Raw genomic sequence first — 25,943 nt, forward strand, 5'->3', positions numbered from 1 at the left:
CAATCCGGGAGGGCGTCCGGGGAGGGGCGGGGCTTGCCGGCTCGGGCTCCGCGAGTCCTCCTTTTTGCACACACACGAATACAAAGAGCCATACGACCTTCGGGTATCCTTTTTCCATTTTTTTTCCCTCCTTAATCTTGTGTGCGTTTTCAAATTTTTAAAAATAGCGATCTGTAGCAGTGCTGGGGTGAGGAAACTGTTGCTAAGGGGAATTTGCTCTTTCCCCCATTTCTTTTTCTGTCTCTCTTCCTCTTTCTTTTTCCTGGTCAAGGTTTTAAATATACCAAGAAGTTGAGAAGCAGGATGGCCGTGTACAACCGTTTCCAGCCAAATTTATAGTTTTCTTTTTTCAAATCACATTTTAAGAACTGGTAGATTTTTGTGGTTGAGGGACTTTAAAAATTTAGCCGCTTGGGAAGTACAGATTTTTTTAAGCGGGCTGAAGGGATAATGTAAATTTCTGCCACAGGCAACATCGAAGGAAGCAGAGAGAGATTTGAGGCTCCCTCAGAAAGCCGTGTGCGTGCTTTTTACACACCCACTCCCCAGAACCAAAACCAACTGGCTGGGATGTGGCACTTGTCCAAGGCCAATAGGTTAATATTGGGATATTATAATGGAGACATTCATTTCCCTAGGGAAGGGGGACAGACCTTACAGTGTGTCTTTCACACACATTTTCATTAGAACATTTGTGTGTATGTGTGTGTGTGTGTGTTTCTTGAAACAAATTTGTAAAGTTATAATTTGGGGTTATTTGTGTATATGTACAATATGTGTGTATATGTGCCATATCAGATTTTATTTTCAAAAGTGATAAATATATCTGGTTTTATGTGTGCAAAGTATCCCCTAGGATGTGAATTTTTTTTCTGTTGTCTTCCCAAATGTGATCGAAACATTTTGTGTGCAAAGCAGAGCTTAGAAGAAATCCTACGCTTAGCATACTTAGGCACTTTCTATGTGCATTTACTATATTTTTCTGCTCCTAAAGGATCAGAATAATTAAATAATTGCCAAGGAGTATATAGTCCATGTGGCAAATGAGAGTAGGCAATTTATTGAATCTGTGGTTCAAAGCCTTCAGTGACTGTTTTGCCTAAGTGGTTTTGCTTTTTATTGTCTCACGTTCTTAAATGTACAGCTGTGTATATTTTGGCCTTTATGTGTGGTTTGGTTGGTGTGTTCAGAAGGGAAGTTCTTTCTTGGCTTTTTGACAAAATGGTCGTTTATTGGTTGGAATCTATTCGAAAAGCTCCACAGCTGGCAAAGTATCAGGAAAAAAAATCCAGTCAAGTCTGATTCTCAAAAACTGTTCACGGTGATGGTGATAGGGAGCCAAGAGGATGCAAAGGCAAATAATAGAAGGGATAAGAAATGCCTTTTGGTTATCAGGTTGCATTTTTAGAATGGAAAGCCTTCTCCTCATTTCTAAGAGTCACAGAAAAAAAGTATGTGAATTAGAGAAAACCAGTCTCGCAGAGCAGAACCTCCTGTTACAGGAGCCCTATTTTCACTTCATTCTGTTACAGAATCACTGTCTCCTCATTAGAAGTCGTATGGAAAATATCTGTATCCAAATTTGTATTCGCAGATTGGAGTGAAAGCATAGGAGGTATATGGGGTGCTGAGGGAGAAACTGGAATGTCACAGATGCAGTGACAACCAGGAGATTAAAAAGAAAGGATCTACTGTAGAATTTAAATTTCATTACAACAAAACCTCTGTATAATAATGCATTTCTATTACACAGCTAGCATCCTATTCTATTTCAAGCAGTATTTGACTCCCAAATACCGACTGCAATAAAATTACTTGTACAAATTTGTAACAAAAGTGGCCCTGTTTGGGCTTTCTGGGTTTCTTACTTGTGCTGAGTGTATTTTTATTCTCTAACAATTTAAGTCAGACCAGTGCTTAATAAATACTGGCTCGACTATGGATTATTCCACAAGTTCAGGCCTGCATTTCTTTGAAATCTAGTCAGATTCTAGTGACCTTTGTGATCACGGCAGTAGTTTTTTTTTTTTTTTTTTTTAACGGAGTTTCGCTCTTGTTGCCCAGGCTGGAGTGCAATGGCGCGATCTTGGCTCACTGCAACCTTCGCCTCCTGGGTTCAAGGAATTCTCCTGCCTCGGCCTCCCGAGTAGCTGGGATTACAGGCATGTGCCACAATGCCCAGCTGATTTTTGTATTTTTAGTAGAGACAGGGTTTCACCATGTTGGTCAGGCTGGTCTCCAACTCCTGACCTTAGGTGATCCGCCCGCCTCTGCCTCTCAAAGTGCTGGGATTACAGGCGTTAGCCACCGCGCCCGGCCAGTGAGGGCAATTTTTAATGGAGTTTTACCCTTTTTAGCTCTTTTCCACATCAATACAGGTCATCACATATACTTTTTACTTTACTTTTTAGCTTCTCAAAAAATAAGGAAGCTCTCCCCAGAACAGTGCAGAGCCCGTGTCCCTGATTTCCTAGGCCATCTGATTTCTACATCCAGGAACATAGGGTCATATCGAGTTACTGCTTTTTCTTTCTTTTGTAAGAAAGGAGATAATTCCTCGCACATATATATCATTGGCTTGGCCTTCCAAAGCAAAGCAAAACTAAACTTTGTTGATTTTGCCTGGGAATCCTCGGGGCCCCTAGTATCGGAAACTTAAAAACTATGAGCTACTAATTTGCAGGTGACATGTGAAAGAAATGTAACCGAGGCCAGCAGTAACTAAAAGTCGGCCACCACCCAACGTGTGACGCCGATTTGTGGCCACTGTGCTTATAACCGTGTACACACAGGTTTGTGAGCAACAGGGAACAAAAGCAAGTAAACAAAAACAAGCTAAAGATGGCGTCTGACGGCCTTGAAATAGCCTCCCAGTCTTGTCCCTCCCTGAGGAAGCCCCTCCCCTACCTGACTTTTTGAGTGACTGTTGTTTGCAGCCAATAGTGTCCGTGACCCTGCTCCCTAACCGCCGTATAACCGCCAATCACCGGGAGCCAGAAGGCAAGCGGGGCGGTGTCTCCCCGCGTGCGCGAGCCGGCCGGGTACACGGGGAGGCGCCGCGGATTCCTCTGCCGCGCGCCCGCCTCAGGCCCAGCCTAGCTGAGTCAGCCCGTGCGGTAGCGCCGGGCACACGCGGTAGAACAACCGTAGGGCTGCTGAGCTGCACCTCCGCGTCAGTTCTCACGGCGAGCGCTGCCTTCAGCCCAGGTTCTCAAAGCTCTCGGTGCTACGTGGTCTACCCTCCCCGGTGACCCGGCGAGATCCCCAGCCGCTCCTCCGGCCGCCCTGCTCTCCGCAGCCCTCCCGGGAATGACCCCCTTTACCCGGGACTCCCAGAGCGCACTGTATGGTTGGGCACAGTGGCGAGTCACCCTGTCGCCTGCGGCCTCTTGAGCAGTCGCCGATCTTTGCCGCCAGCGTCGCTGCGATCGCCCTGCCGGTAGCTGAATCACACTTACCCATCGGAAATGGTTCTGCCGTCCCTGGGGTCCACCTTGTCGTCCTTGACTAATATTTAATCAACTAACATTTACCAAGTTCTCGCTGGCACAAGAGAGACTTCTAGGAGCTACTTCTTAATTTTTCAGTTTCTCCATAAATGTAGTGAGTCCCTTACATTAGGCAAACCTGAAATCGGAAATAGTAATCTTACCAATGTAATCTTAGCAAATGTAAATAAAAAGGACTGTGCTATGCTGGGTTAAAAATTCTCATCCTGTTATAGAAATATACGTGGAATTTTCAGATTACATGGAATCCTTTTAAGACCGCATTCGGCCTTCTGGGTCTACAGTTCTGTTTTTTACCCCTAAAAATAAGGTCTTGGATTTTTTGCAGATCATTAGACGAGTCACTCTTTTAAAATGTGGGAAAATAGTATTTTGTGGTATTTACTTAGCTGCTCTTGTGTGATAAGGAGCTCATTTCTGATAAAAATAGGTTTTGAGAGAACCTTTTGACAGGTGAGCCATTTTGCACCTTGAAGTGGAGGAGTAGGACTGACCAACACAGCAGAAGTTTTAAGTGGCCATTTACCTTATTTATTTCTTAAAATGAAGATTATGATATGAATTGCCATGCTTTCAGTAATCACATTTAAGGAAGTCTATTGCTAGCATGACCCTGAATGAGTCAAGCGCCCATTATAAAAACATATATCATCTGAATGATACCATATCATACACATCTATTAAATAGTGAGAAAACTTTTATTTTTCATAGTTTGGAGGTGAACTCAGTCATGCAGAAAATTCAAACTCAGAATGGGGAGAAAGCAAGCAAGGGAACTGCCAAGAGTATGATATATTTAGTCCCAACAAAAATGTGACTTGGGAGGAAAGGGATAGTTAAAATTATGGACAGTCTCACCCTGAACTGTCTGTCTAAAGGAGATGAATTTTCTTTCTTTTTTATCTGAATATTTATGAAAAATACCAAAAGTACTGGAAAGTACATTTTTAAGGTTCATTTCACATGTATTTAAATTAGACCAATACTGAAATGAACCCCAAATGCATATATTTTTTGCAAACCTAAGTGTGACATCTACTGTCATGCTGTGTTGGCAACTCATCCCAAGATTGAAGATCTTTTTCTGTTTTTTAGACCTAGTCAGTTGTTTTCAGGACTTTCTACATAACGTGTTGCCATCAGTTGAAATTTAAAATGTGAAATAAATACACTTCACTAATATACTGGTGTCTCCTCTTTATTTATTTATTTTTTAAAGACTGAGTCTCGCTATGCTGCCCAGGTTGGTCTCAAACTCCTGGGCTCAAGCGATCCTCCTCTCCTCCCAAAGTGCTGGGATTACAGGCATGACCCACCATGCCCGGCCATGGTATTTCCTGTCAGCTGCCTCATTTCTGTCATTCTGGTGGTGGTGGTGGTACCATCCTGTTACTCTTAGGCTTATAATCTTGCAGTTGTCTTTAACCAGTTATCTCTATACCCCATCTCTATACCTCTGTCAGTTCTCCTTACCTTAATATATAAGCCCCTTTGCTCTGACCTCTGACATGTACCCTGTTAAGTCCTGTAATTTTTTTTTTCCCTAGAATGTCTTACTACCCTATCAGTTCATCTGATACATTGCTCAAGGCTCAACTGGAAGCTTTTATTCTGTAAGAACTCTTTCTCAGTATGATTTCATTTTGTTAATCTTTCCATTATTTTGAACTACTCAGAAATTTTTCAATCTATACCATATTATTAGGACTTGCATGTATTGCACTTTGTTATGTATTTGTTTATTTATTTATTTTTGAGACAGTTTCATTCTTGTTGCCCAGGCTGGAGTGCAATGGTGCAATCTCGGCTCATTGCAACCTCCACCTCCTGGGTTCAAGTGATTCTCCTTCCTCTGCCTCCTGAGTAGCTGGGATTACAGGCATGTGCCACCACACCTGGCTAATTTTGTATTTTTAGTAGAGACAGAGTTTCTCCATGTTGGTCAGGCTGGTCTCGAACTCCCGACCTCAGGTGATCTGCCCGCCTTGGCCTCCCAAAGTGGTGAGATTACAGGCATGAGCCACCACGCCCAGCCTCACTTTGTTTTTTAGATAGTCCATGTTTAGAACATCCCATGTTCTTAAGACATTCCCATCTGAAATACACTTTAAGTGCCTTGTAGGTAGAGACTTTGTCTTCCCTTCATTTGAGTACTTAGTAGGTGCAATCCATTTTGGTGAATCATCCTTTAACATGGCCTTACATATAAAAACTTTTGAGCCTGGGCACAGTGGTTCACACCTGTAATCCCAGCACTTTGGGAGGCCAAGGAGGGCAGATCACTTGAGGTCAGGATTCATTAGTCAGTTGTGGTGGCGCACATCTGTAATCCCAGCTATTTGGGAGGCTGAGGCAGAAGAATTGCTTGAATCTGGGATGCGGAAGTTGCAGTGAGCCAAAATCATGCCACTGCACTCCAGCCTGGGTGACAGAGCGAGACTCTGTATCAAAAAAAAAAAAAAAAAAAAAAAAATATATATATATATATATATATATATAAAAATATATATATATAGGCCGGGTGTGGTGGCTCATGCCTGTAATCTCAGCACTTTGGGAGGCTGAGAAGGGCAGACCACAAGGTCAGGAGTTCAAGAGCAGCTTGGCCAATAGGGTGAAACCCCATCTCTCCTAAAAATACAAAAATTACCCGGGAGTGGTGGCACACGCCTGTAGTCCCAGCTACTCTGGAGGCTGAGGCAGGAGAATCGCTTGAACCTGGGAGGCAGAGGTTGCAGTGAGCCAAGATCATGCCTCTGCACTCTAGCCTGGGCGACAGAGCAAGACTGTCTCAAATAAATAAATAAATTATATGTGTATATATATATATATATATGAACCTAAAAACACCTCCCCGCACTCACCAGCTCACCTTCTTTTTTTTTTGAGCCGGAGTCTCGCCCTGTCTCCCAGGCTGGAGTGCAATGGCGTGATCTCAGCTCATTGCAACCTCTGCCTCCTGGATTCAAGCCATTCTCCTGCCTCAGACTCCCGAGTAAGTAGCTGGGATTACAGGCATCGCGCCACCATGTACTGCTAATTTTTTTTTTTTTTTTTTTTTGTATCTTTAGTAGAGACAGGGTTTCACCATGTTGGCCAGGCTGGTCTCGAACTGACCTCAGGTGACCTGCCCGCCTCAGCCTCCCAAAGTGCTGGGATTATAGGCATAAGCCACGGTGCCGGGCCCAGCTCACCTTCTTTAATGGGGATATATGCAGCTAATGAAATTAATGTTTTGTTTTCAGTCATGTATCCAGCACTTAAATAGTTACCTGGTTAGTAAATATAACATGAAATATTCGTTTATTATCTGGTGATCCCAATTTCTTTCTATAATATAAAGTTTAGGTGACAGACTATAGCAAAAGGCTGGGAAATTAAGTCAGCACTAGTGTCCATGGAAACCAAAAAAGAATTATTTGAATGCCCATTGTGCTAGACCACACTGTACCAGGTTTTTATAGGCAGGTTAATTCAAGAAAACACTTATTTGTTGCCCTGAATGTGATGTTTTAAGATGGACATAGTATGGTAATATACAAAGTAGAAAAACAGAAGAGAAATTGAGGAACAAATTGAACTCACAATAGGAAAATACATTTAGCATTAAAAACTAACATAAAATACTATCCTTAGTCTGAGACCAAGTCATGATAGCAAGTAAATTCCAAATACTCAATTACCTTTCTAATTTGCATCATAGAAGGTTTTGTACCTATAAATGCATCCTCATAGACTTGAGGAATAATGTATTGTTTCTTAGAAATTCAATATTAAATTTGGGGGCAAATTTCCCCAAATTCTGTTTCAAGCCATTGCATTTTATTCAAATTTATGGAATCAGGAGTCAAGGTGGTGGCTCACACCTGTGATCCCAGCTACCCAGGAGTCTGAGGCGGGAGGATGGCTTGAGGCCAGGAGTTGAAGACCAACCTAGGCAACATAGCAAGACCCTGCCTCTTAAAAAAAAAACATCAAGGAATCAGGATGGGTGTCCAGGGTGGGAACACAAAAGGTTACAGGAATAATCATAATATCATGCAGCCATTACTAGTGGAGCACTGACCATGTGCCAGCACTCTATAGGTGCCTTACATATATTATGTATAATCTTCATAGAAAACACTCAAAGTAGATAGTGATGAGAAAACTTGTACTCAGAAAAGTGAAATAATTTACTCATGTTCATGCAGCTTATACATGGTGCAACCCGGGGAGAACCTCATTTAAAAAAACTTTTTTTGAGATGGAGTTTCGTTCTATCACCCAGGCTAGAGTGCAGTGGCATGATCTTGGCTCACTGCAACCTCTGACTCCTGGGTTCAAGCAGTTCTCCTCCCTCAGCCTCCCGAGTAGCTGGGATTACAGACAGGTATCACCATGGCTGGCAAATATTTATATTTTTAGTAGAGATAGGGTTTCACCATGTTGGCCAGACTGGTCCCGAACTCCTAACCTCAAGTTATCCACCCACCTCAGCCTCCCAAAGTGTTGGGATTACAGGCGTGAGCTGTTGCATCCGGCCACCCTTTTTTTTTTTTTGAGATGGAGTCTTGCTCTATTGCCCAGGCTGGAGTGCAGTGGTGCGATTTCGGCTCACCACAAGCTCCGCCTCCCAGGTTCACACCATTCTCCTGCCTCAGCCTCCCAAGTAGCTGGGACTACAGGCGCCCGTCACCATGCCCGGCTAATTTTTTGTATTTTTAGTAGAGACGGGGTTTCACTCCGTTAGTCAGGATGGTCTCGATCTCCTGACCTCGTGATTCGTCCACCTTGGCCTCCCAAAGTGCTGGGATGACAGGCATAAGCCACCGCCTGGCCTTTTTTTTTTTTTTTCTTTTTTGAGAAGGAGTCTCGCTCTGTCCCCCAGGCTGGAGTGCAGTGGCGCGATCTCAGCTCACTGCAAGCTCCGCCTCCTGGGTTTACGCCATTCTCCTGCCTCAGCCTCCCAAATAGCTGGGACTACAGGCGCCCACCACCTCACCCGGCTAGTTTTTTGTATTTTTTAGTAGAGACGGGGTTTCACCGTGTTAGCCAGGATGGTCTCGATCTCCTGACCTCGTGATCCGCCCATCTCGGCCTCCCAAAGTGCTGGGATTACAGGCTTGAGCCACCGCGCCCGGCCTTTTTTTTTTTTTAACCTGCAATACAGTGCTGTTTTGGAAAGATGACCAAGGAAAGACGACCAAGGAAAGACTATTTAAAGAAGAGGGGGCCGGGCGCAGTGGCTCACACCTGTAATCCAACACTGGGAGGCTGAGGTGGGTGGATCACTTGAGGTCAAGAGTTCGAGATCAGCCTGGCCAACATGGCAAAACCCTGTCTCTACTAAAAATATAAAAATTAGCCATATGTGGTGGCACCTGTCTGTAATGCCAGCCACTTGGGAGCCTGAGGCAGGAGAATCACTTGAACCCGGGAGGCGGAGCTTGCAGTGAACCCAGATCTTACCATTGTACTCTGGCCTGGGCAACAAAGCGAGACTCCATCTCAAAAAAATGATAAATAAAAATAAAAGAGAGGGGAAGAGCTTGAGGCAGGCTCAACACTGGTAGGGGTAAAAGCCTCTTGCAAGAAAGAGTAAGTGCATGAGGCAAGAGAGTTTGGTACCAGAAAGGAGTTAGACAACTCACCCAGTGTCCCAACCTGATGCATCTTAATAATTACTGATTTTACAAATACTGAACGCAGCTGGCAAGCATTTGAATACTATTATTTATTATCACCAAAACATTCTTTTGCCCACAGCATCCATGTTTAAGAGCAAACTCCCTGCATGATGTAGGTTAAAGAAAGAATTAAAAAGAAAAACCTCTGCAGGAGCAGTGTAGGCCCTAATTTAGGAAGGAAAAGAATACATAAGTGATTCATCTATAAATTGACATAGAATCGCTTAGTGCTTTCCTTTAACCTTTAGTTTTAATTTGGTTTAACCTTTAGTTTCAGGTTTAACTGTGCCTTCCAGTGACTATAATGACAAGGAAGCTGTAAATGTATTTGAGTTAAGTTTTTGTGAGAAGTAAGTATCTGGCACAGAAAAAGCCATTTCTTCAACATAAAGGGTGGAAAGAGCAAATTAAAGACTATTCTTTGAAAACCACATGTAATTAAAATGCATTGTCAGATTTATGTTTTAGTACCTCAGAGGCATTGATATTGCCTGTTTCTGAAATGAGATTGCCTATTCAAAAAGAAAAGAAAAGAAAAGAAAATCCTCAATATATAGAAAATTCTCCTAACCTCCTACTCTTTTTTTTTTTTGAGGTGGAGTCTCGCCCTGTTGCCAGGCTGGAATGCAGTGGCATGATCTTGGCTCACTGCAACATCTGCCTCCTGGGTTCAAGTGATTCTCCTGCCCCAGCCTCCCAAGTAGCTGGGATTACAGGCGCCCACCACGACGCCCGGTTAATTTTTGTATTTTTAATAGAGACAGGATTTCACCATGTTAGTCAGGCTGGTCTCGAACTCCTGACCTCAGGTGATTGCCCTACCTCAGCCACCCACAGTGCTGGGATTACAAGCGTGAGCCACCATGTCCGGTCCCTCCTCTCCTTTTAATTGTAATGTTTTAATTTACAGGGTAAGAGAGAAATGCATCTCTCAGGGAAATTGTAAACATACTTAAGGTTTTGACACGGAGCATCAGAAGGATTTTTTTTCTACTATCAAGTATTATTTAGAAAATTACAATATTTATTAAGTTCCCTGGAGTGTTCTCAGTGGTACGAATCAACTTCTTTACTCCTTTTTTTCTCTCCTGGAGTAGTTTAGTTGCTTAACTACAGTAATTTAAAAGAAAGGCAGTTTGGTTTATCACTGACATTCTGGTTTCTCCTTTTATGGGGGCTAGTCATGCAGGCAAAGTGGCAGCATGGCTGTTCAGACATTCCTGTTGAATTTTGGATCCATCCTTAAGGAGTATGAGAAATGAAGATAAGGGGCCCCACAGGTGCTTTCTCTGGGCTCCTGGCTGGAAGACTCAGGACAGCTAGTTTCCATTACAGAGGCTCATGGCCCAGGTATACGACTATGTGGGAAAGGGGGCTGTGCAGCCCTGGGTTACCCCTGCTCAATTCCCTGATCTTTTCATTTCATTTCCCTGCCCTCATCCCCAAAGCATTAACGATATAATAGTGAGAAGCTGGTGACATGCTGAGGGGGGCAGTGATGGATGTGTTCCTTATTTAGGAGTTTTACGCTAAATGTGCATTTGTATGAAAATTATAGAGAGGGTAGAATCATGATTGTCGTGATTCTTAATGTCAACAAAAAGTGGTATCAGGTAAAAAAAAAAAAAAAAAAACCACTACATTGAAAGTAGCAATAACTGGATTCTGCTGTTATTCCTCTGACCTTGAAAAAGACATATAACTTCTCTGTATGTCTCTTCTCCGGACCTGGAGTAATATGTGTTTCCTAGCGCTGTTGAGTAGATGAGGTAACTTACGTGAAGCGTTCTGAACTCCTTAAGGAACAATGTCAAAGCAATGAAATGCAGTACCATTATTACAGTAAAGATGGTGAGGAGGAGGAGGAGACAGATCTACATTTTCTTCCTTAATCATCTAATCTTTCCAGATGCCGGAAGGTCCTTCTGAATCCTTTCCCTGTTCCTTAGGTTGCACTAGTCAGGGGTTCCATGCTGGGGGGCAGAAGGAACACTCTCTACCCTCTAAAACCATTCATCAGGAAGGCCTTGATTTGTGATGTGCTAGGAGAGCACAGGATCTGCAAATAGAAGGCACCTGTCTCCCTTCTGCAGGCCGAGGAGAGGCCGCCGTGGACTGTGTGCTTCTTCATGGCTTATCTACTCTTCTTTCACAGACCCTACAGCTTGGGGCCTGGGCTCCTCTGACCATCCTCATTGAGAAAGGAAAGTGAGTCAAGAGAAGTCGATGATTCCTACCTGTTGGAGTGGCCCAGCAGTGTAAGCGTGGTTGTTACTGCCCCATCCACCATGTCCTTCAGTGCCACCATTCTCTTCTCCCCTCCCAGTGGCAGCGAGGCCAGATGCTGCTGCTGTGCCTGTAAGAGTGAGACTAATGGAGGCAACACAGGCTCCCAGGGTGGGAATCCTCCTCCTAGCACCCCCATCACAGTGACTGGACATGGCCTGGCTGTTCAGAGCTCAGAGCAGCTCCTGCATATTATCTACCAACGGGTGGATAAGGCAGTGGGTTTGGCCGAAGCTGCTCTGGGTCTTGCCAGAGCCAACAATGAGTTGTTAAAACGTCTCCAGGAGGAAATGGGTGAGCTGAGACAAGGGAAAGTGTCCACCCCTGATGAAGACGGGGAAAGCCGGGCACATAGTTCCCCACCTGAGGAGCCTGGGCCTCTCAAGGAAAGTCCCGGGGAAGCCTTTAAGGCTCTGTCTGCTGTGGAAGAGGAGTGTGACAGCGTGGGTAGCGGCGTGCAGGTGGTGATTGAGGAGCTGCGGCAGCTGGGAGCAGCCTCAGTGGGGCCTGGGCCTTTGGGCTTCCCAGCAACTCAGAGGGACATGCGGCTCCCGGGGTGCACACTGGCTGCCAGCGAGGGGGCCCCCCTGCTCAATCCTGTGAGTACGGCAGCACAGGGCTGTTGCTCCTAAGTGCTTTTCCTGGCCTTTCACTCTTTTTCCTTTCTGTTCTTTTATTTCCATCTTTAAACCTTTTGTCCGTATTTGTGATAAAGCAAAATAGTACCAAGTTTCCTTTTCCTTCAGGGATAATCAGCTCTCCTGTTTTCTTCCTGAACCATTAGCCTCTTTGGCAGAAGGTCATTTTTTGCTGTGTGTAGTGACGGGGTGCCCTTCCCTCTCTCTCAATAGCTCCACATGGCACCTTTTCCTCCACAGCTGTCTCGGCTGCTCCATGGGCTCTGCCTCTCCTGGTGAGGATGCCTGCCGTGCACAGACGGCTCATTCATATTTTATCGCAGGCCCTCTGCTTGCCAAGAGGAATTCAGTACAAAGAGAGATGGGAATGTACAGGGGAGAGAGGCAGAGGTGGAGAGAGGAGGAAAAAGTGAGAGGACAAAGATAAAGATAACAGACGACAGGTATAGGGAGGGAAAGAGACAAGTAGAAATGAAGGGCTGAGGGAGGAGAGAAAGTGCAAAAAGGGAGCACAGAAGAAAGGTGAGTCTATGTGGAAAGAGAATGTACACCACAGGAGAGAGACTATGACGTAAGGCGAGAGGGAGGTAGAGGAAAGGAAATAAAATGGGAAATGAGAAAAAGAAATGGCCAACTGAGTGTTAACAGTAAGATAATAACATATAGGGAGAAAGAGGGAAGAAAAGAAGGAAGCAAGCAAGCATATTTTGTGAGCAGGAAAAGACATAGATGTACATTGTGCTATTTCAGTTTCTTTATTGCTTAAGGGCCATATGAGCAGGAAAATCCTGGCTGAGTGGAGTAAGAACTGCAGAATGTCACACATGGAAGTATGAAAAGGAAATGGAGCAACTATAGAGATCTTAGAGATAGGAAAATAACAGATGTGGTGCCACTTGAGAGACGGTGGGAGTTCTATCAGCTCTCCTCCACCTTTTTTTTTTTTCTCCTCTGTCCTCTTTTTCTCCTGCCCCCACGACAAGACATAGACACCCCAGTAAAGAGTAAAGGAGCAGAACACATGGAGTAGATGGGAGGGATGGAACTCCCAGCCCATCTGCTGGATCTGAGAAATGAATACATAAGCCCCCCTCTCCCCCTCCAGTGTAACACAGCAACTGGTCATTGCTCTCCTGAAGGCACAGCCATATGGGTAATGGCCACTGCTGCTCACCCCAGTCTGTGGCTGGTCAGGACTCTCAGTTGTTCCAGCTCAAGAGAGGAGGACCTGGAAGGTGGGAAGCAGGAGGGTACCAGGCCAGGCATTGCCTTGAGCTGTGGGTTCTTTGAGGCAGGAAAGGCTTCCAGGCTGACAGGATGGAATTAGATTTCACAGTGCAGAAAGCAGCTCACAGGTCTATAAATCTCAGCCTCCTCCCCCGCTTCTTTCTCTCTCTCTCTCTCTCTGTGTGTGTGTGTGTGTGTGTGTCTCTCCCCACTTTCAGTGTTTTGTTTTCTTGACTGCAGAAATCCCCCCTCCTTTCTTCCTCCCTCTCTCCCTTGCTCCCTCCTTCCTTTCCCAGCTCTGTATGTCCTTGATTGAGGGCACAGGCAGTCAGGTAGATGTCAGGGGCTATGACAGTCGAATGTGACTGGGGTAGGATCAAGGTGAGGGCATGGACTGACTGGGAATGGAGGATAGGTGAGGGGAGCTGTCACTGCCAGTCTCTCTTGGGATTTCTGACTTTATATCTTCCTCCTTTGCTCATTTTTCTTTTATGTCTCCTCTTTATTGTTGTTACTGTTTTCTTTTCTTTTCTTTTTTTTTTTTTTTTTTGAGACGGAGTCTCGCTCTGTCGCCCAGGCTAGAGTGCAGTGGCTGGATCTCGGCTCACTGCAAGCTCTGCCTCCCGGGTTCACGCCATTCTCCTGCCTCAGCCTCCCGAGTAGCTGGGACTACAGGCGCCCGCCACCTCGCCCGGCTAGTTTTTTTTATTTTTTAGTAGAGACGGGGTTTCACTGTATTAGCCAGGATGGTCTCGATCTCCTGACCTCGTGATCCGCCCGTCTCGGCCTCCCAAAGTGCTGGGATTACAGGCTTGAGCCACCGCGCCCGGCCACTGTTTTATTTTCTTACTCCTTCTCTTGCTTGGTTTCTTTCTTGTCATCACTTCTTCTCCCAGTCCTTTCAGACAAAACACTTACCTAGCTACATTTCTTATATCCAAGAGCTATCTAGAAATGACGATTCACAAAACAGTGTCAGAAGCATGCTTTCTCCTTGTGAGCAGCCCTGCGGTAACAACCCAACATGAGAGGCCCTGTACACACAGGAAATATTTGCCCAACACTCATAGGTGTCCCAGAGAAACAAGCCATTGAGCATTAAAGACTGTGCTAGAGTCCCCCTTCTTTCCACTTTCTGTTCACTATTCTTAGCCAAAGAGTGATGGTTAAGCAGGTTCCCCTAAGCCTGGCTGGCTAATAGGCTATTATTTTTTTACATTCTTAGCTGGTGGATGATTATGTGGCCTCTGAGGGTGCAGTACAGCGAGTTCTGGTCCCTGCTTATGCCAAACAGCTTTCACCAGCCACACAACTGGCAATCCAGCGAGCAACCTCAGAGACAGGACCAGAAAATGGAACCAAGCTGCCACCACCCCGCCCTGAGGACATGCTCAATGCCACTGCTGCGCTGGACAGTGCCTTGGAAGAGTCAGGCCCTGGGAGTACTGGGGAGCTGAGACACTCTCTAGGGCTGACCGTTTCCCCATGCAGGACCAGAGGAAGTGGGCAGAAGAACTCCAGGCGCAAGCGGGATCTGGTACTCTCTGTGAGTGAGCTCAATTTCTATAAATTTTTCTCCAGTCTGGAAAGATAAGTGAAGAGTGAAGGGTGGGTTGATTTTAGGCCCCCCATATTGAATGAATACTATACTGAATCCTACCAGAGTGGGAGGGATAAGGAGAGAGGTTATTCTGTAACACTAGGGATAGGAAGTCCCCTGCTAAACATCAAACTTTTAGACTTTTCCAGATAATGTGGTATCTTCCTTTATATCACATCTCCTGCTGTCCTTTTCTTTTGAGACGGAGTCTCACTCTGTCACCCAGGCTGGAGTGCAATGGCGCGATCTCAGCTCACTGCAACCTCCGCCTCCCAGGTTCAAGTGATTCTCCAGTCTCAGCCTCCTGAGTAGCTGGGATTACAGGCACATGCCACCACCCCCAGCTAATTTTTGTATTTTTAGTAGAGACCAGGTTTTGCCATGTTGGTCAGGCTGGTCTTGAACTCCTGAGCTCAGGTGATCCACCCGCCTCGGCCTCCCAAAGTACTGGGATTACAGGCATGAGCCGCCATGACTGGCTTTCCCAGTGTTCTAATAATCCTGATGAGAAGATCTTTAAGGGATTGAGCAGATTGATCACCAAAGGGTAACTCTGGAAATTGCCTGCAAATTAAGCTAGTGTGCAGAGTAAGTGGCAAGGGACAACTTGGGTGGAAAAGCAAGTGAAGCTATCCTGAGGTAGTCTCAAGCTTCAGAGATGCAGAGAGTCACTAGACCTTCAGCTCAGTTATAGAGGTTTGGAGATTCCAGTCATCCCAAGAGCTCTTAGCCAGGAAGGGACTGGCCTGAACCAGGTCTGCCTAAAAGCTTCTTGGAGTGGCTGGGAGCCCAAAGAACATCCTGCTGAGCTGGGAGTCCCCGTCCTGGCAGCTGACCAAACCTAGAGAAGTTCTAGGGCAGCAGTTCTCAACCTGGGGTGATTTTACCCCCAGGAGACATTTGGAAACATCTAGAGACATTTGTGATTATTACAACTGGTGGGTGGCTGGGGACAGGGGAAGGAGAATGCTACTGACATCTAGTGGGTGTTCTGCTAAACATCCTACAGTGCACATGACAGCCCCCACAACAAAGAATTATCCAGCTCAAAATGCCAATAGTGAAGAGGTTGAGAAATCTTCTTTAAAGTGACCACAGTCTTTGGGATCAACTCTATATGCAAAAACTTCTTTTTTTTTTTTGCTTTCTTGAGACAGGGTCTCACTCCCATTGCCCAGGCTGGAGTGCAGTGGTGTGATCATGGCTCATTGCAGGTTCGACTTCCCAGGCTCAAGTGATCTCCCACCTCAGCCTCCAGAGTAGATGGGATTACAGGCATGCACCACCACACCTGGCTTATTTTTTGTATTTTTGTATTTTAGTTGCCCAGGCTGGTCTCACAAAAGCTTCTTTCTGACAATCATGGGGATATTGTTTTTAGTCTCGCTCTGTCATCCAGGCTGGAGTGCAGTGGCGTGATTTCAGCTCACTGCAAGCCTCCCAGGTTCAAGCGATTCTCCTGCCTCAGCCTCCTGAGTAGTTGGGATTGCAGGCGTGCACCACCACACCTGGCTAATTTTTGTATTTTAGTAGAGATGGGGTTTCACCATGTTGGCCAGGCTGGTATTGAACTCCTGAGCTCAGGCAATTCACCCACCTTGGCCTCCCAAAGTGTTGGGATTACAGGCGTGAGCCACCGCGGTCGGCTGGAGATATTCTTTAGCCATACAATGTTCATATTGACTATAATGAGTTTATAGTTACAATTTGCATAAAAGCAGGATTTTCCATCATTTCCATTCCACTTGTGCCTGCTGCCTCCAGAGAGAGGTACAGTGTTGAGGCCTGGCTTCTTCCTTCCCTTAGGAGAGTGTGGTGGAACTGAAGACGTGCAGGAAGGACAGTATGCTCACTCACCATCATGCTCTCTCTATTCTGTGCTTGAGAAGGATCTGGAGGACCAGTCAGGGAGTTTTGCTGCTCATCATGGAGGAAGGTTTAAAATGTTCTTGTGGCAGACTGTGGGTTTAGAGCGGGAGGGACAGTTGTTCCAATCTTTAGCTCTGGGACGGAATCAAAGAGGCATCTCTCCAATCGGCTGGGGCTCTTGAGGATTGCTGCTAGGGATCCTATAAACCAAAAGGATCAAACCAGAATTCTTTAATTCCTTGGAATGCTGCAGATCCCAGTCACTCCTTGGGGAAATATTTTTAGCTTATTCAGGAGGTAGGTGAGCCAACAGCCTTTACACTCCTCACACTTACTGTCTAGAGTATTTTCCCTTTCCATGTCAAGCCTGTTTTGATTTTTATCAGCTGATCTCTTCAAAGCCACTTAAGTTGGAAGCTATGTAACTCCCTTTTTTCTTTCTCCTTTTGTTTTGTTTTTGTTTTTTTTGAAACTCTCCCAAATACTTTCTGAAACATTCACCCATTCCTTTGTGATTCCTTAAGTGTGGACTACTAAGAGGTAAAATGACGGTGTTGAATATGCAGCCAGTATAATGATGGTCTTTTTTACAGAGTGGAGACCCTAGCCATAAAGAGTTGACAATACTTTCCTAAGTTGGTATGGTGAATCAGCCATAGAGGTAGAAGGATAAATTGGGGATTTCTGAATATGGAGCTGCAAAGTCCTCGGATCAGGATATGAATCTGTCAGTTTGGAACTGGGTAATTTCCACTGACTAAGGGAGCTTGGGATGAAAATATAATCAGAAACAACACAACTAAACTTAATAGAACGAAATGTAAAACCCTGCATTAGGGCTGAGTGTGGTGGCTCAGGCCTGTAATCCCAGCACTCTGGGAGGCCAAGGCGGGTAGATCACCTGAGGTCAGGAGTTTGAGACTAGCCTGGCCAACATGGAGAAACCAAATCTCTACTAAAAATACAAAAATTAGCTGGGTGTGGTGGCGTGTGCCTGTAATCCCAGCCACTTGGGAGGCTGAGGTAGGAGAATCACTTGAACCTGGGAGGCAGAGGTTGCAGTGAGCTGAGATCATGCCACTGCACTCTATCCTGGGTGACAGAGCAAGACTCCATTTCTAAATAAATAAATAAATATTGTAGGTGCTATTATGGGCAAAACTAGGAACAGATTTTGAAACATCTAAGGCAAAACTTTTTCTTTCTTTTTTTTGAAACGGAGTCTCACTCTATTGCCCAGGCTGGAATGCAGTGGCGCGATCTCAGCTCACTACAACCTCCATCTCTTGGGTTCAAGCAATTCACCTGTCTCTGCCTCCCGAGTAGCTGGGACGACAGTTGCACACCACTACGCCTGGCTAATTTTTGTATTTTTAGTAGAGATGGGTTTCACCATGTTGGTCAGGCTGGTCTCGAACTCCTGACCTCAGGTGATCCAGCTGCCTTGGCCTCCCAAAGTACTGGGATTACAGGCATGAGCCACCACGCCCAGCTGGCAAAACTTTTTAATGAGTGAAAATGTTTGACAATAGAATAAGCTGACTCAAAATGGAGAGCTCATCATTAGATGGGTATAAACAAAGTGGAAAGACAGCCTGTTTAATGATGTGAAAGGGAGATTGGGTAATATAGCTTCCACGGTTCTTTCAGATTCACATTTCTGTTATTTTAGATTTCTGTTTTTCAGACCATTGTGTATATACTCCTGAGATTTGTGGTAACACACGAGGGGATATATAAAGCCACAGACAAACCCAGGGCTTTTTCCTGGGTCATCAATTTTACTAGCAGATTCCAGAAGACTGCCAGGCTGGGTGGCTCATGCCCCTAATCCCAGCACTTTGGGAGGCTGAGGCAGGTGGTTCACGAGGTCAAGAGATCGCAACCATCCTGGCCAACATGGTGAAACCCCATCTCTACTAAAAATACAAAAATTAGCTGGATGTGGTGGTGGTGTACCTGTAGTCCCAGCTACTCGGGATGCTGAGGCAGGAGAATCGCTTGAACCCGGGAGGTGGAGGTTGTAGTGAGCCGAGATCACGCCATTGCACTCCAGCCTGGCAAAAGAGTGGGACTCTGTCTCAAAAAGAAAAAAAAAATTTCAAGAAGACTTTTGTTTTTTGTTGTTGTTGTTGTTTTTTGAGACGGAGTCTCGCTTTGTCGCCCAGGCTGGAGTGCAGTGGCACGATCTCAGCTCACTGCAAGCTCCGCCTCCCAGGTTCACGCCATTCTCCTGCCTCAGCCTCCCGAGTAGCTGGGACTACAGGCGCCCGCCACCACGCCTGGCTAATTTTTTGTATTTTTAGTAGAGACAGGGTTTCACCATGTTAGCCAAGATGGTCTCCATCTCCTGACCTCGTGATCTGCCCGCCTCGGCCTCCCAAAGTGCTGGGATTACAGGCGTGAGCCACCGCGCCCGGCTAAGAAGACATTTTTATATTAAAAGAAACACAGACTGGGTGCGGTGGCTCACGCCTGTAATCCCAGCACACTTTGTGAGGCTGAGGTGGGTGGATCACAAGGTTAGGAGTTTGAGACCAGCCTGACCAACATGGTGAAACCCCGTCTCTACTAAAAATACAAAAATTAGCTGGGCGTGGTGCCAGGCACCTATAATCCCAGGTACTCAGGAGGCTGAAGCAGGATAATCACTTGAACCTGGGAGGCAGAGGTTGCAGTGAGCTGAGATTGTGCCACCCACCTTGGCCTCCCAAAGTGCTGGGATTAGAGACATGTGCCACTGCACCCGGCGGGCAAAACTTTTTAACAAGTGCACTCCAGCCTGGGTGACAGAGCAAAACTCTGTCTCACAAAATAAATAAATAAATAAATAAATAAATAAATAAATAAGAAATACAAATACATTTTGAAGAAAAAATTTAAATGTGCAAGAGTAGGGGCCAGGCGCAGTGGCTCACACCTGTAATCCCAGCACTTTGGGAGGCCAAGGCGGGTAGATCACGAGGTCAGGAGATCGTGACCATCCTGGCTAACACTGTGAAACTCCATCTCTACTAAAAATACAAAAAATTAGCTGGGCGTGGTGGCGAGCGCCTGTAGTCCCAGCTACTCGTCCGGAGACTGAGGGAGGAGAATGGCGTGAACCCGAGAGGTGGAGCTTGCAGTGAGCTGAGATCGCGCCACTGCACTCCAGCCTGGGTGACAGAGCGAGACTCTGTCTCAAAAAGAAAAGAAAAGAAAAGAAAAAAAAGTGCAAGAGTAGAGGACTTAAAGAGATGTTCATGCCTTTCGGCTCTCTGACCATGGCGGTTGGCAAGAACAAGCGCCTTACGAAAGGCGGCAAAAAGGGAGCCAAGAAGAAAGTGGTTGATCCATTTTCTAACAAAGATTGGTATGAGTGAAAGCACCTGCTATGTTCAATATAAGAAATACTGGAAAGACGCTCGTCACTAGGACCCAAGGAACCAAAATTGCATCTGATGGTCTCAAGGGTCGTGTGTTTGAAGTGAGTCTTGCTGATTTGCAGAATGATGAAGTTGCATTTAGAAAATTCAAGCTGATTACTGAAGATGTTCAGGGCAAAAACTGCCTAACTTCCATGGCATGGATCTTACCCGTGACAAAATGTATTCCATGGTCAAAAAGTGGCAGACAATGATTGAAGCTCATGTTGACATCAAGACTACCAATGGTTACTTGCTTCATCTGTTCTGTGTGGTTTTATAAAAAACGCAACAGATACGGAAGACCTCTTATGCTTAGCACCAACGGGTCCGCCAAATCCGGAAGAAGATGATGGAAATCATGACCCGAGAGGTGCAAATGACTTGAAAGAAGTGGTCAATAAATTGATTCCAGACAGCATTGGAAAAGACATAGAAAAGGCTTGCCAATCTATTTATCCTCTCCATGATGTCTTCGTTAGAAAAGTAAAAATGCTGAAGAAGCCCAAGTTTGAATTGGGAAAGCTCATGGAGCTTCATGGTGAAGGCAGGAGTTCTGGAAAAGCCACTGGGGACGAGACAGGTGCTAAAGTTGAACGAGCTGATGGATATGAACCACCAGTCCAAGAATCTGTTTAAAGTTCAGACTTCAATTAGTGTCAAATAAAAAGTGCTATTTGTGGGGAAAAAAAAAAAAAAGAAATGTTCACTTGGCTGGGCGTGGTGGCTCATGCCTGTAATCCCACCACTTTGGAAGGTCAAGGTAGGCAGATCACCTGAGAGCAGGAGTTTAAGACCAGCCTGGCCAACATGGTGAAACCCCATCTCTGCAAAAATACAATAATTAGCCAGGCATGATGGCAGGTGACCGTAATCCTAGCTACTCGAGAGGTTGAGGCAGAATTGCTTGAACCTGGGAGGCGGAGGTTGTAGTGAGCCGAGATCGCGCCACTGCACTCTAGCCTGGGTGACAGAGCAAGACTGCGTCTCAAAAAAAAAAAAAGAAAAGTAAAAAAGAAATGTTCACTCGCAGTACTCCTAGTATATACTTGCTTTCTCGGGTGTCAGGGGTATGTTCATGGAAATGTTTGAGGCCCTCTGCCCTAGTGATCACACTACTCAGGAGCAGAAGTAAGGCCAGGGCTGATCCTGGAATCCTGACACACATGAAATGAAAAGTCAGGGAAGACCCCACTTGAAATAGTAACTTGGATAGGCTCTTGGCTTAGAAAGGGCATCTACTGAAATGGTACCTAGGCTATGGGAAGGATTCAGGCAGAGAGCCCCTTAGGGACAATGCCTTTTTACAGTAGGGACCAGAGGAGAGTTTTCATAATATCCACTCTTGGCTTGACTATGCTTTCTTTTTTTCCCCTAGAAACTGGTCCACAATGTGCATAACCACATCACCAATGACAAGAGATTCAATGGGTCTGAAAGGTATGGTCCCCTTGAGGAAAAAGAATGAGAAGGTACTTTGCTGAGGACAGGGAAGTAGAGGGGGATGCTCCAATACAGCAGTGAGACTCAGGCTTTGATCTCTCCATACCTTCTTAGGCCATGGAGGGATTTGCCACAAAGTTGATTAGTGCCGGGTACCTCTGTTTGTCTGGCTCTTACAAAGCCGACAACCTTATTCATTCTCTTCTCTTTGTGGCAGCATCAAGTCCTCTTGGAATATTTCAGTAGTGAAGTTTCTTCTGGAAAAGCTCAAGCAAGAGCTGGTGACCAGTCCCCACAATTACACTGATAAGGAGCTAAAAGGTGAGAAAAACTGGTTTAACTCCTATGCCATCCTTTCTCCCCCTCTCGTCCCACTCCTCTTTCTTGGTCAGAGGAGAAGAGGAATAATAGAGATGATTTAGGTGGTTTTGAAAATAGCGGATTTGAAACTTTTTTTGGCTATTCTCACCTAAAATATATTCATAGAATTATCTCAAATTGCCTGTTTATTTCCCTCAGTCTGAAACGAAAATGAGAGAAGGAAAGGGCTAGAACACCATCGTGTATTCTGTTTATGCAGGTCTTGAATCTAACGTATTATAAGAAGGAGGAATCTAAGGTGTTATGAGGAGGTGTTATGTTCAGAAGCCAGGCCTGCGCCTTGGTCCCTAAATATTATTTCCCAGGCTTTCTCTTTCCTTGCTCTCTTTTGTTATTTGTAGCTAACACTGAAGTATCATGAAAGCTTCTGCTGAAAAAGTACTGGTAGGGCCAGGTACCGTGGCTCATCCCTGTAATCCTAGCACTTTGGGGGACCAAGGCAGGAGGATTGCTTCAGCCCAGGAGTTTGAGACTAGCATGGGCAACATGGTGAAACCCCATCTTTACCAAAAACAAACAAACAAAAATAAAAATCAACTGGGCGGGGTGGCATGCATGACATAGTTCCAGCTACTTGGGAGGCTGAGGCGGGAGGATTGCTTGAGCCTGTGAGGTGGAGGTTGCAGTGAGCCAAGATTGTACCACTGAACTCCAGTGTGGGCAAACCTTGTTTCAAGAAAAAGAAAAAATACTTGTAATCTTATATCAAGAGTGGCAATAGGGGTAGATTGTTGTTGTTTTTAAATTTTTTTTTTTATTTAAAAAAAAAATTTTTTTAAGAGTCTTACTATGTTGCCCAGGCTGGTCTCAAACTCCTGGGCTCAAGCAATCCTCCTGCCTCAGCAGGAGGCCTCCCAAAATGTTGCGATTACAGGTGTGAGCCACCACACCCAAGAAGAGGTAGGTTTTATTTGGTGGAGGGAGCTGGGAGACACAGGAGCAAGTAGAGTTGTCTTTTTCCAATGGGAGATATTTGGGAGGAGTTAGTGTTGGAGATGGAGGTGGGCAAAGAAAGCTAAACCAATTAGCCGGCCACGGTGTGTGCACCTGTAGTCCCAGCTGCTCAGGAGGCTGAGGCTGGAAGATCACTTAAGCCCAGGAGTTTGAGGCTGCAGTGAGCTATGACCATGCCACTGCCCCCAAGCCTGGGTGACAGAGCGAGACCCTGTCTCGTAACAAAATCATAAATAAATAAAAAGAAACCTAAACCAAAGAGGAGTGAATAGATGCTAATGTCTATGCCAAGAAAGCCCAGCATCTAGGCCAAGTACGGTTGCTCACGCCTGTAATCCCAGCACTTTGGGAGGCCGAGGCAGGTAGATCACCTGAGGTCAGGAGTTCGAGACCACCCTGACCAACATGGAGAAACCCCGTCTCTACTAAAAAGAGCCGGGTGTGGTGGCACATGCCTGTAATCCCAGCCACTCGGGAGCCTGAGGCAGGAGAATCGCTTGAACCCAGGAGGCAGAGGTTGTGGTGAGCCCAGATTGTGCCACTGCACTCCAGCCTAGGCAACAACAGCAAAACTGTGTCTCAAAAAAAAAAAAAAAAAAAAGCCCATCATCTAAGTAGTGATCCCCAACCTCCCATTCATTAGTGTTAGGGCAGAAAAACGGGCTGAGGACCACTACTCTAGAGGACCCTCCTTCTTGCTCCCTTCCTTCCCTCCCCCTCAGGAGCCTGTGTGGCCTACTTCCTTACTAAGAGGCGTGAGTATCGCAACTCCCTGAATCCCTTTAAAGGCCTGAAGGAAAAAGAGGAGAAGAAACTTCGAAGTCGCCGATATCGGGTAGGTTTCTAGGCCTTTCTTTCAAGAAACTAAACTCTAAACCCTTCCCTGAGTGGGAAGGGCCAGAGGACATGGCATCTGAGAATAGGGTTGAGAGCCAGGAATGTAGGAAGATAGAGAAGAACAGTGAGCCAGTGCTAAGATCTGACTTGGGAACTGGGTTCACTTAGGCACAGATTTTACACAGCCTTCCCCACCAAACCTCTTCCCCAAATCTAATCCATAGAATATTTACCTTCCTAATCTATCTCCTGGGTTCCTGCCTTAGCTTTTTGCCAACCGATCCAGTATCATGAGGCATTTTGGACCTGAGGACCAACGTCTGTGGAAGGATGTGACAGAGGAGCTGATGTCAGATGAAGAGGACAGTCTTAATGAGCCAGGTGTGTGGGTGGCCCGCCCTCCCCGTTTCCGGGCCCAGCGCCTCACAGAGCTCTGCTACCACCTGGATGCTAACTCTAAGCATGGCACCAAAGCCAACCGTGTGTATGGGCCTCCCTCAGACAGACTGCCTTCTGCTGAAGCCCAGCTCCTTCCACCAGAACTTTACAATCCTAATTTCCAAGAAGAGGAAGATGAGGGAGGGGATGAGAATGCACCTGTCTCCCCATCTTTTGACCAACCCCACAAAACCTGCTGTCCTGACTTGAACTCATTCATTGAAATCAAGGTGGAAAAGGATGAATAAAATCTACAGCCAAGAATAACTCTGGCTTCCGCCATGCCCCATGTCTCAGAAACAGGTGGCCATGGGGCTTCACAAAATAATGAGATGCTCTGTGCAGTCTGAGAAAGCACATTTGCCTCTGTGTGTGTGTGTGTGTGTGTGTGTGTGTGTGGTGTGTGTGTGTTTTTAAACACAGTCTCTACTGAAAATGGAAGCAGAACACTCTGGTGGGATAAAAACTTATCTAGAAGGGGAGAAACTCCCTCCTGTGTGAACAGTAAGCCAGAAAATGTTTATTCCTCAGCATAAACAGTGTCTCGGAGAAGCCTGGGATGAGAAGAGGAGGAGGATGGGTCCAAGAAACATGAGGCCTTCTTGACATATGCCCGTCTCTGAGTTGTTTCTGCCCCTGCCCAGTTCCACCCAAAGCTCTGAGGAAGCAGCCTAGGTTGCACCTTTTGCTTCCCCATGACTACTGGTCTTGCTCTGCAGTGGAAACTGAACAGGACCAGTCCAGGTTAATACCGCCACCTGGTGGGCAGTTTCAGTCATGAGCTTGAGTCTTCTGACCAGAGGAACACAAGTTCTCACTATTGGGGAACTGGAATCCTGATATAATAGCTATTGCTTATTGAATTACATGAGGAAAATTTCACTATTCCTATCTTGCAGATGAGGAAATTAGGCTTAAAGAGTTCCCATGTCTCACTGGCAGCCTCTCTCCCACTATGTGACCAAGCAAAATACACAGCTTTGCAGCTATTTCTTGGTCCTGTTAGCCAAGCTGTATTTTGAAGAAGGGGTGTGCATTTTGGATGTATTGAAAAGCAAAAATGCCTTTATATTTATTCATTCTTACAACAAATATTGATTGCTTTACTAGGTGTCAGGTACTGTGCTATGGATATATTGTTGATAAGGTTGGACGCTGTACAGAGATTTTTTTAGTCTCGTCAGGAAGCCAGGCAGTGGAGTAGGCAATGAAATGAACTGTGATAAGGGTGACCATGGTGGAGTGGAGTGCACTATAGCAATATACAGCAGGGGTAGCTAACTGACTCTTGCAGTGTGGAAAGGCGGCTTCTGAGAGGGTGTAATGTCTAAACTGGGGAAGAGTTAATCAGGAGAAGGAAAGGGGAGGCTGAGAGAGTGTTCCAAACAGGGAACAGCAGGTGCAAAAGTCCAGGGGCAAGAGAGAGTACAGACAAGGTCCAGTTCTACTGCAGACTGGTTTGGGGAAGGGATAATGCTAGAGGAGAGGCTGGAGAGTGAGACCTCATAATACAGAGTACAGACTTCAGCCCAAGGGCAGTGAGAAATCGTTGAAAGTTTTTTTTAGCAGGGAAATAAAATGACAGGTTTTGCCTACAGGAAGTCCCCAACTCACTGGTTTGACTTAGGATGGTTTGACTTAGGATTTTTCAACTTTACGATGGTGCAAAATGATTCGGTGTGCTCCT

General features: G+C 45.6%; 1 protein-coding gene, 1 long non-coding RNA gene and 1 pseudogene across 4 annotated transcripts in view; 2 read left to right on the forward strand and 1 right to left on the reverse strand.

The window, feature by feature from the left end:
• C29H14orf93 (chromosome 29 C14orf93 homolog) lies at positions 1–24,615 on the forward strand. Of its 3 annotated transcripts, XM_007990808.3 has the most exons (9): positions 49–187; positions 5,058–5,123; positions 6,400–6,505; positions 11,335–12,064; positions 14,556–14,876; positions 21,582–21,643; positions 21,864–21,967; positions 23,704–23,816; positions 24,085–24,615. In XM_007990808.3, the coding sequence occupies exons 4-9, from the start codon at positions 11,468–11,470 to the stop codon at positions 24,502–24,504; spliced, it is 1,617 nt and encodes a 538-aa protein (XP_007988999.3). In that variant the 5' UTR covers positions 49–187; positions 5,058–5,123; positions 6,400–6,505; positions 11,335–11,467; the 3' UTR covers positions 24,505–24,615. The 3 variants fall into 3 exon arrangements, with proteins under 3 accessions (XP_007988996.3, XP_007988999.3, XP_072869035.1); XM_007990805.3 differs by lacking the exons at positions 5,058–5,123; positions 6,400–6,505 and having other exon boundaries at positions 1–103; positions 11,089–12,064; XM_073012934.1 differs by lacking the exons at positions 49–187; positions 5,058–5,123; positions 6,400–6,505 and having other exon boundaries at positions 10,309–12,064.
• Positions 16,226–25,943, reverse strand: part of LOC119620263 (uncharacterized) — a 17,191-nt gene continuing 7,473 nt past the window's right edge. The window contains exon 2 of the long non-coding RNA XR_012091769.1: positions 16,226–16,999. This is a non-coding gene — a long non-coding RNA (uncharacterized lncRNA). The remainder of the gene's footprint in view (positions 17,000–25,943) is intronic.
• On the forward strand, positions 20,048–20,879 carry LOC103231453 (small ribosomal subunit protein eS1-like; annotated as a pseudogene).

The sequence above is a fragment of the Chlorocebus sabaeus genome, chromosome 29 (genome assembly GCF_047675955.1).
Source record: "Chlorocebus sabaeus isolate Y175 chromosome 29, mChlSab1.0.hap1, whole genome shotgun sequence".
Taxonomy (NCBI): Eukaryota; Metazoa; Chordata; class Mammalia; order Primates; family Cercopithecidae; genus Chlorocebus; species Chlorocebus sabaeus.

Coding starts and splice junctions, on each gene's coding strand:
- C29H14orf93 (XM_007990805.3), top strand. CDS start 11,468: ATGTCCTTCAGTGCCACCATTCTCTTCTCCCCTCCCAGTGGCAGCGAG. Junction 12,065..14,555: donor GGGCCCCCCTGCTCAATCCT/GTGAGTACGGCA, acceptor TTACATTCTTAG/CTGGTGGATGATTATGTGGC. Junction 23,817..24,084: donor TTCGAAGTCGCCGATATCGG/GTAGGTTTCTAG, acceptor TTCCTGCCTTAG/CTTTTTGCCAACCGATCCAG.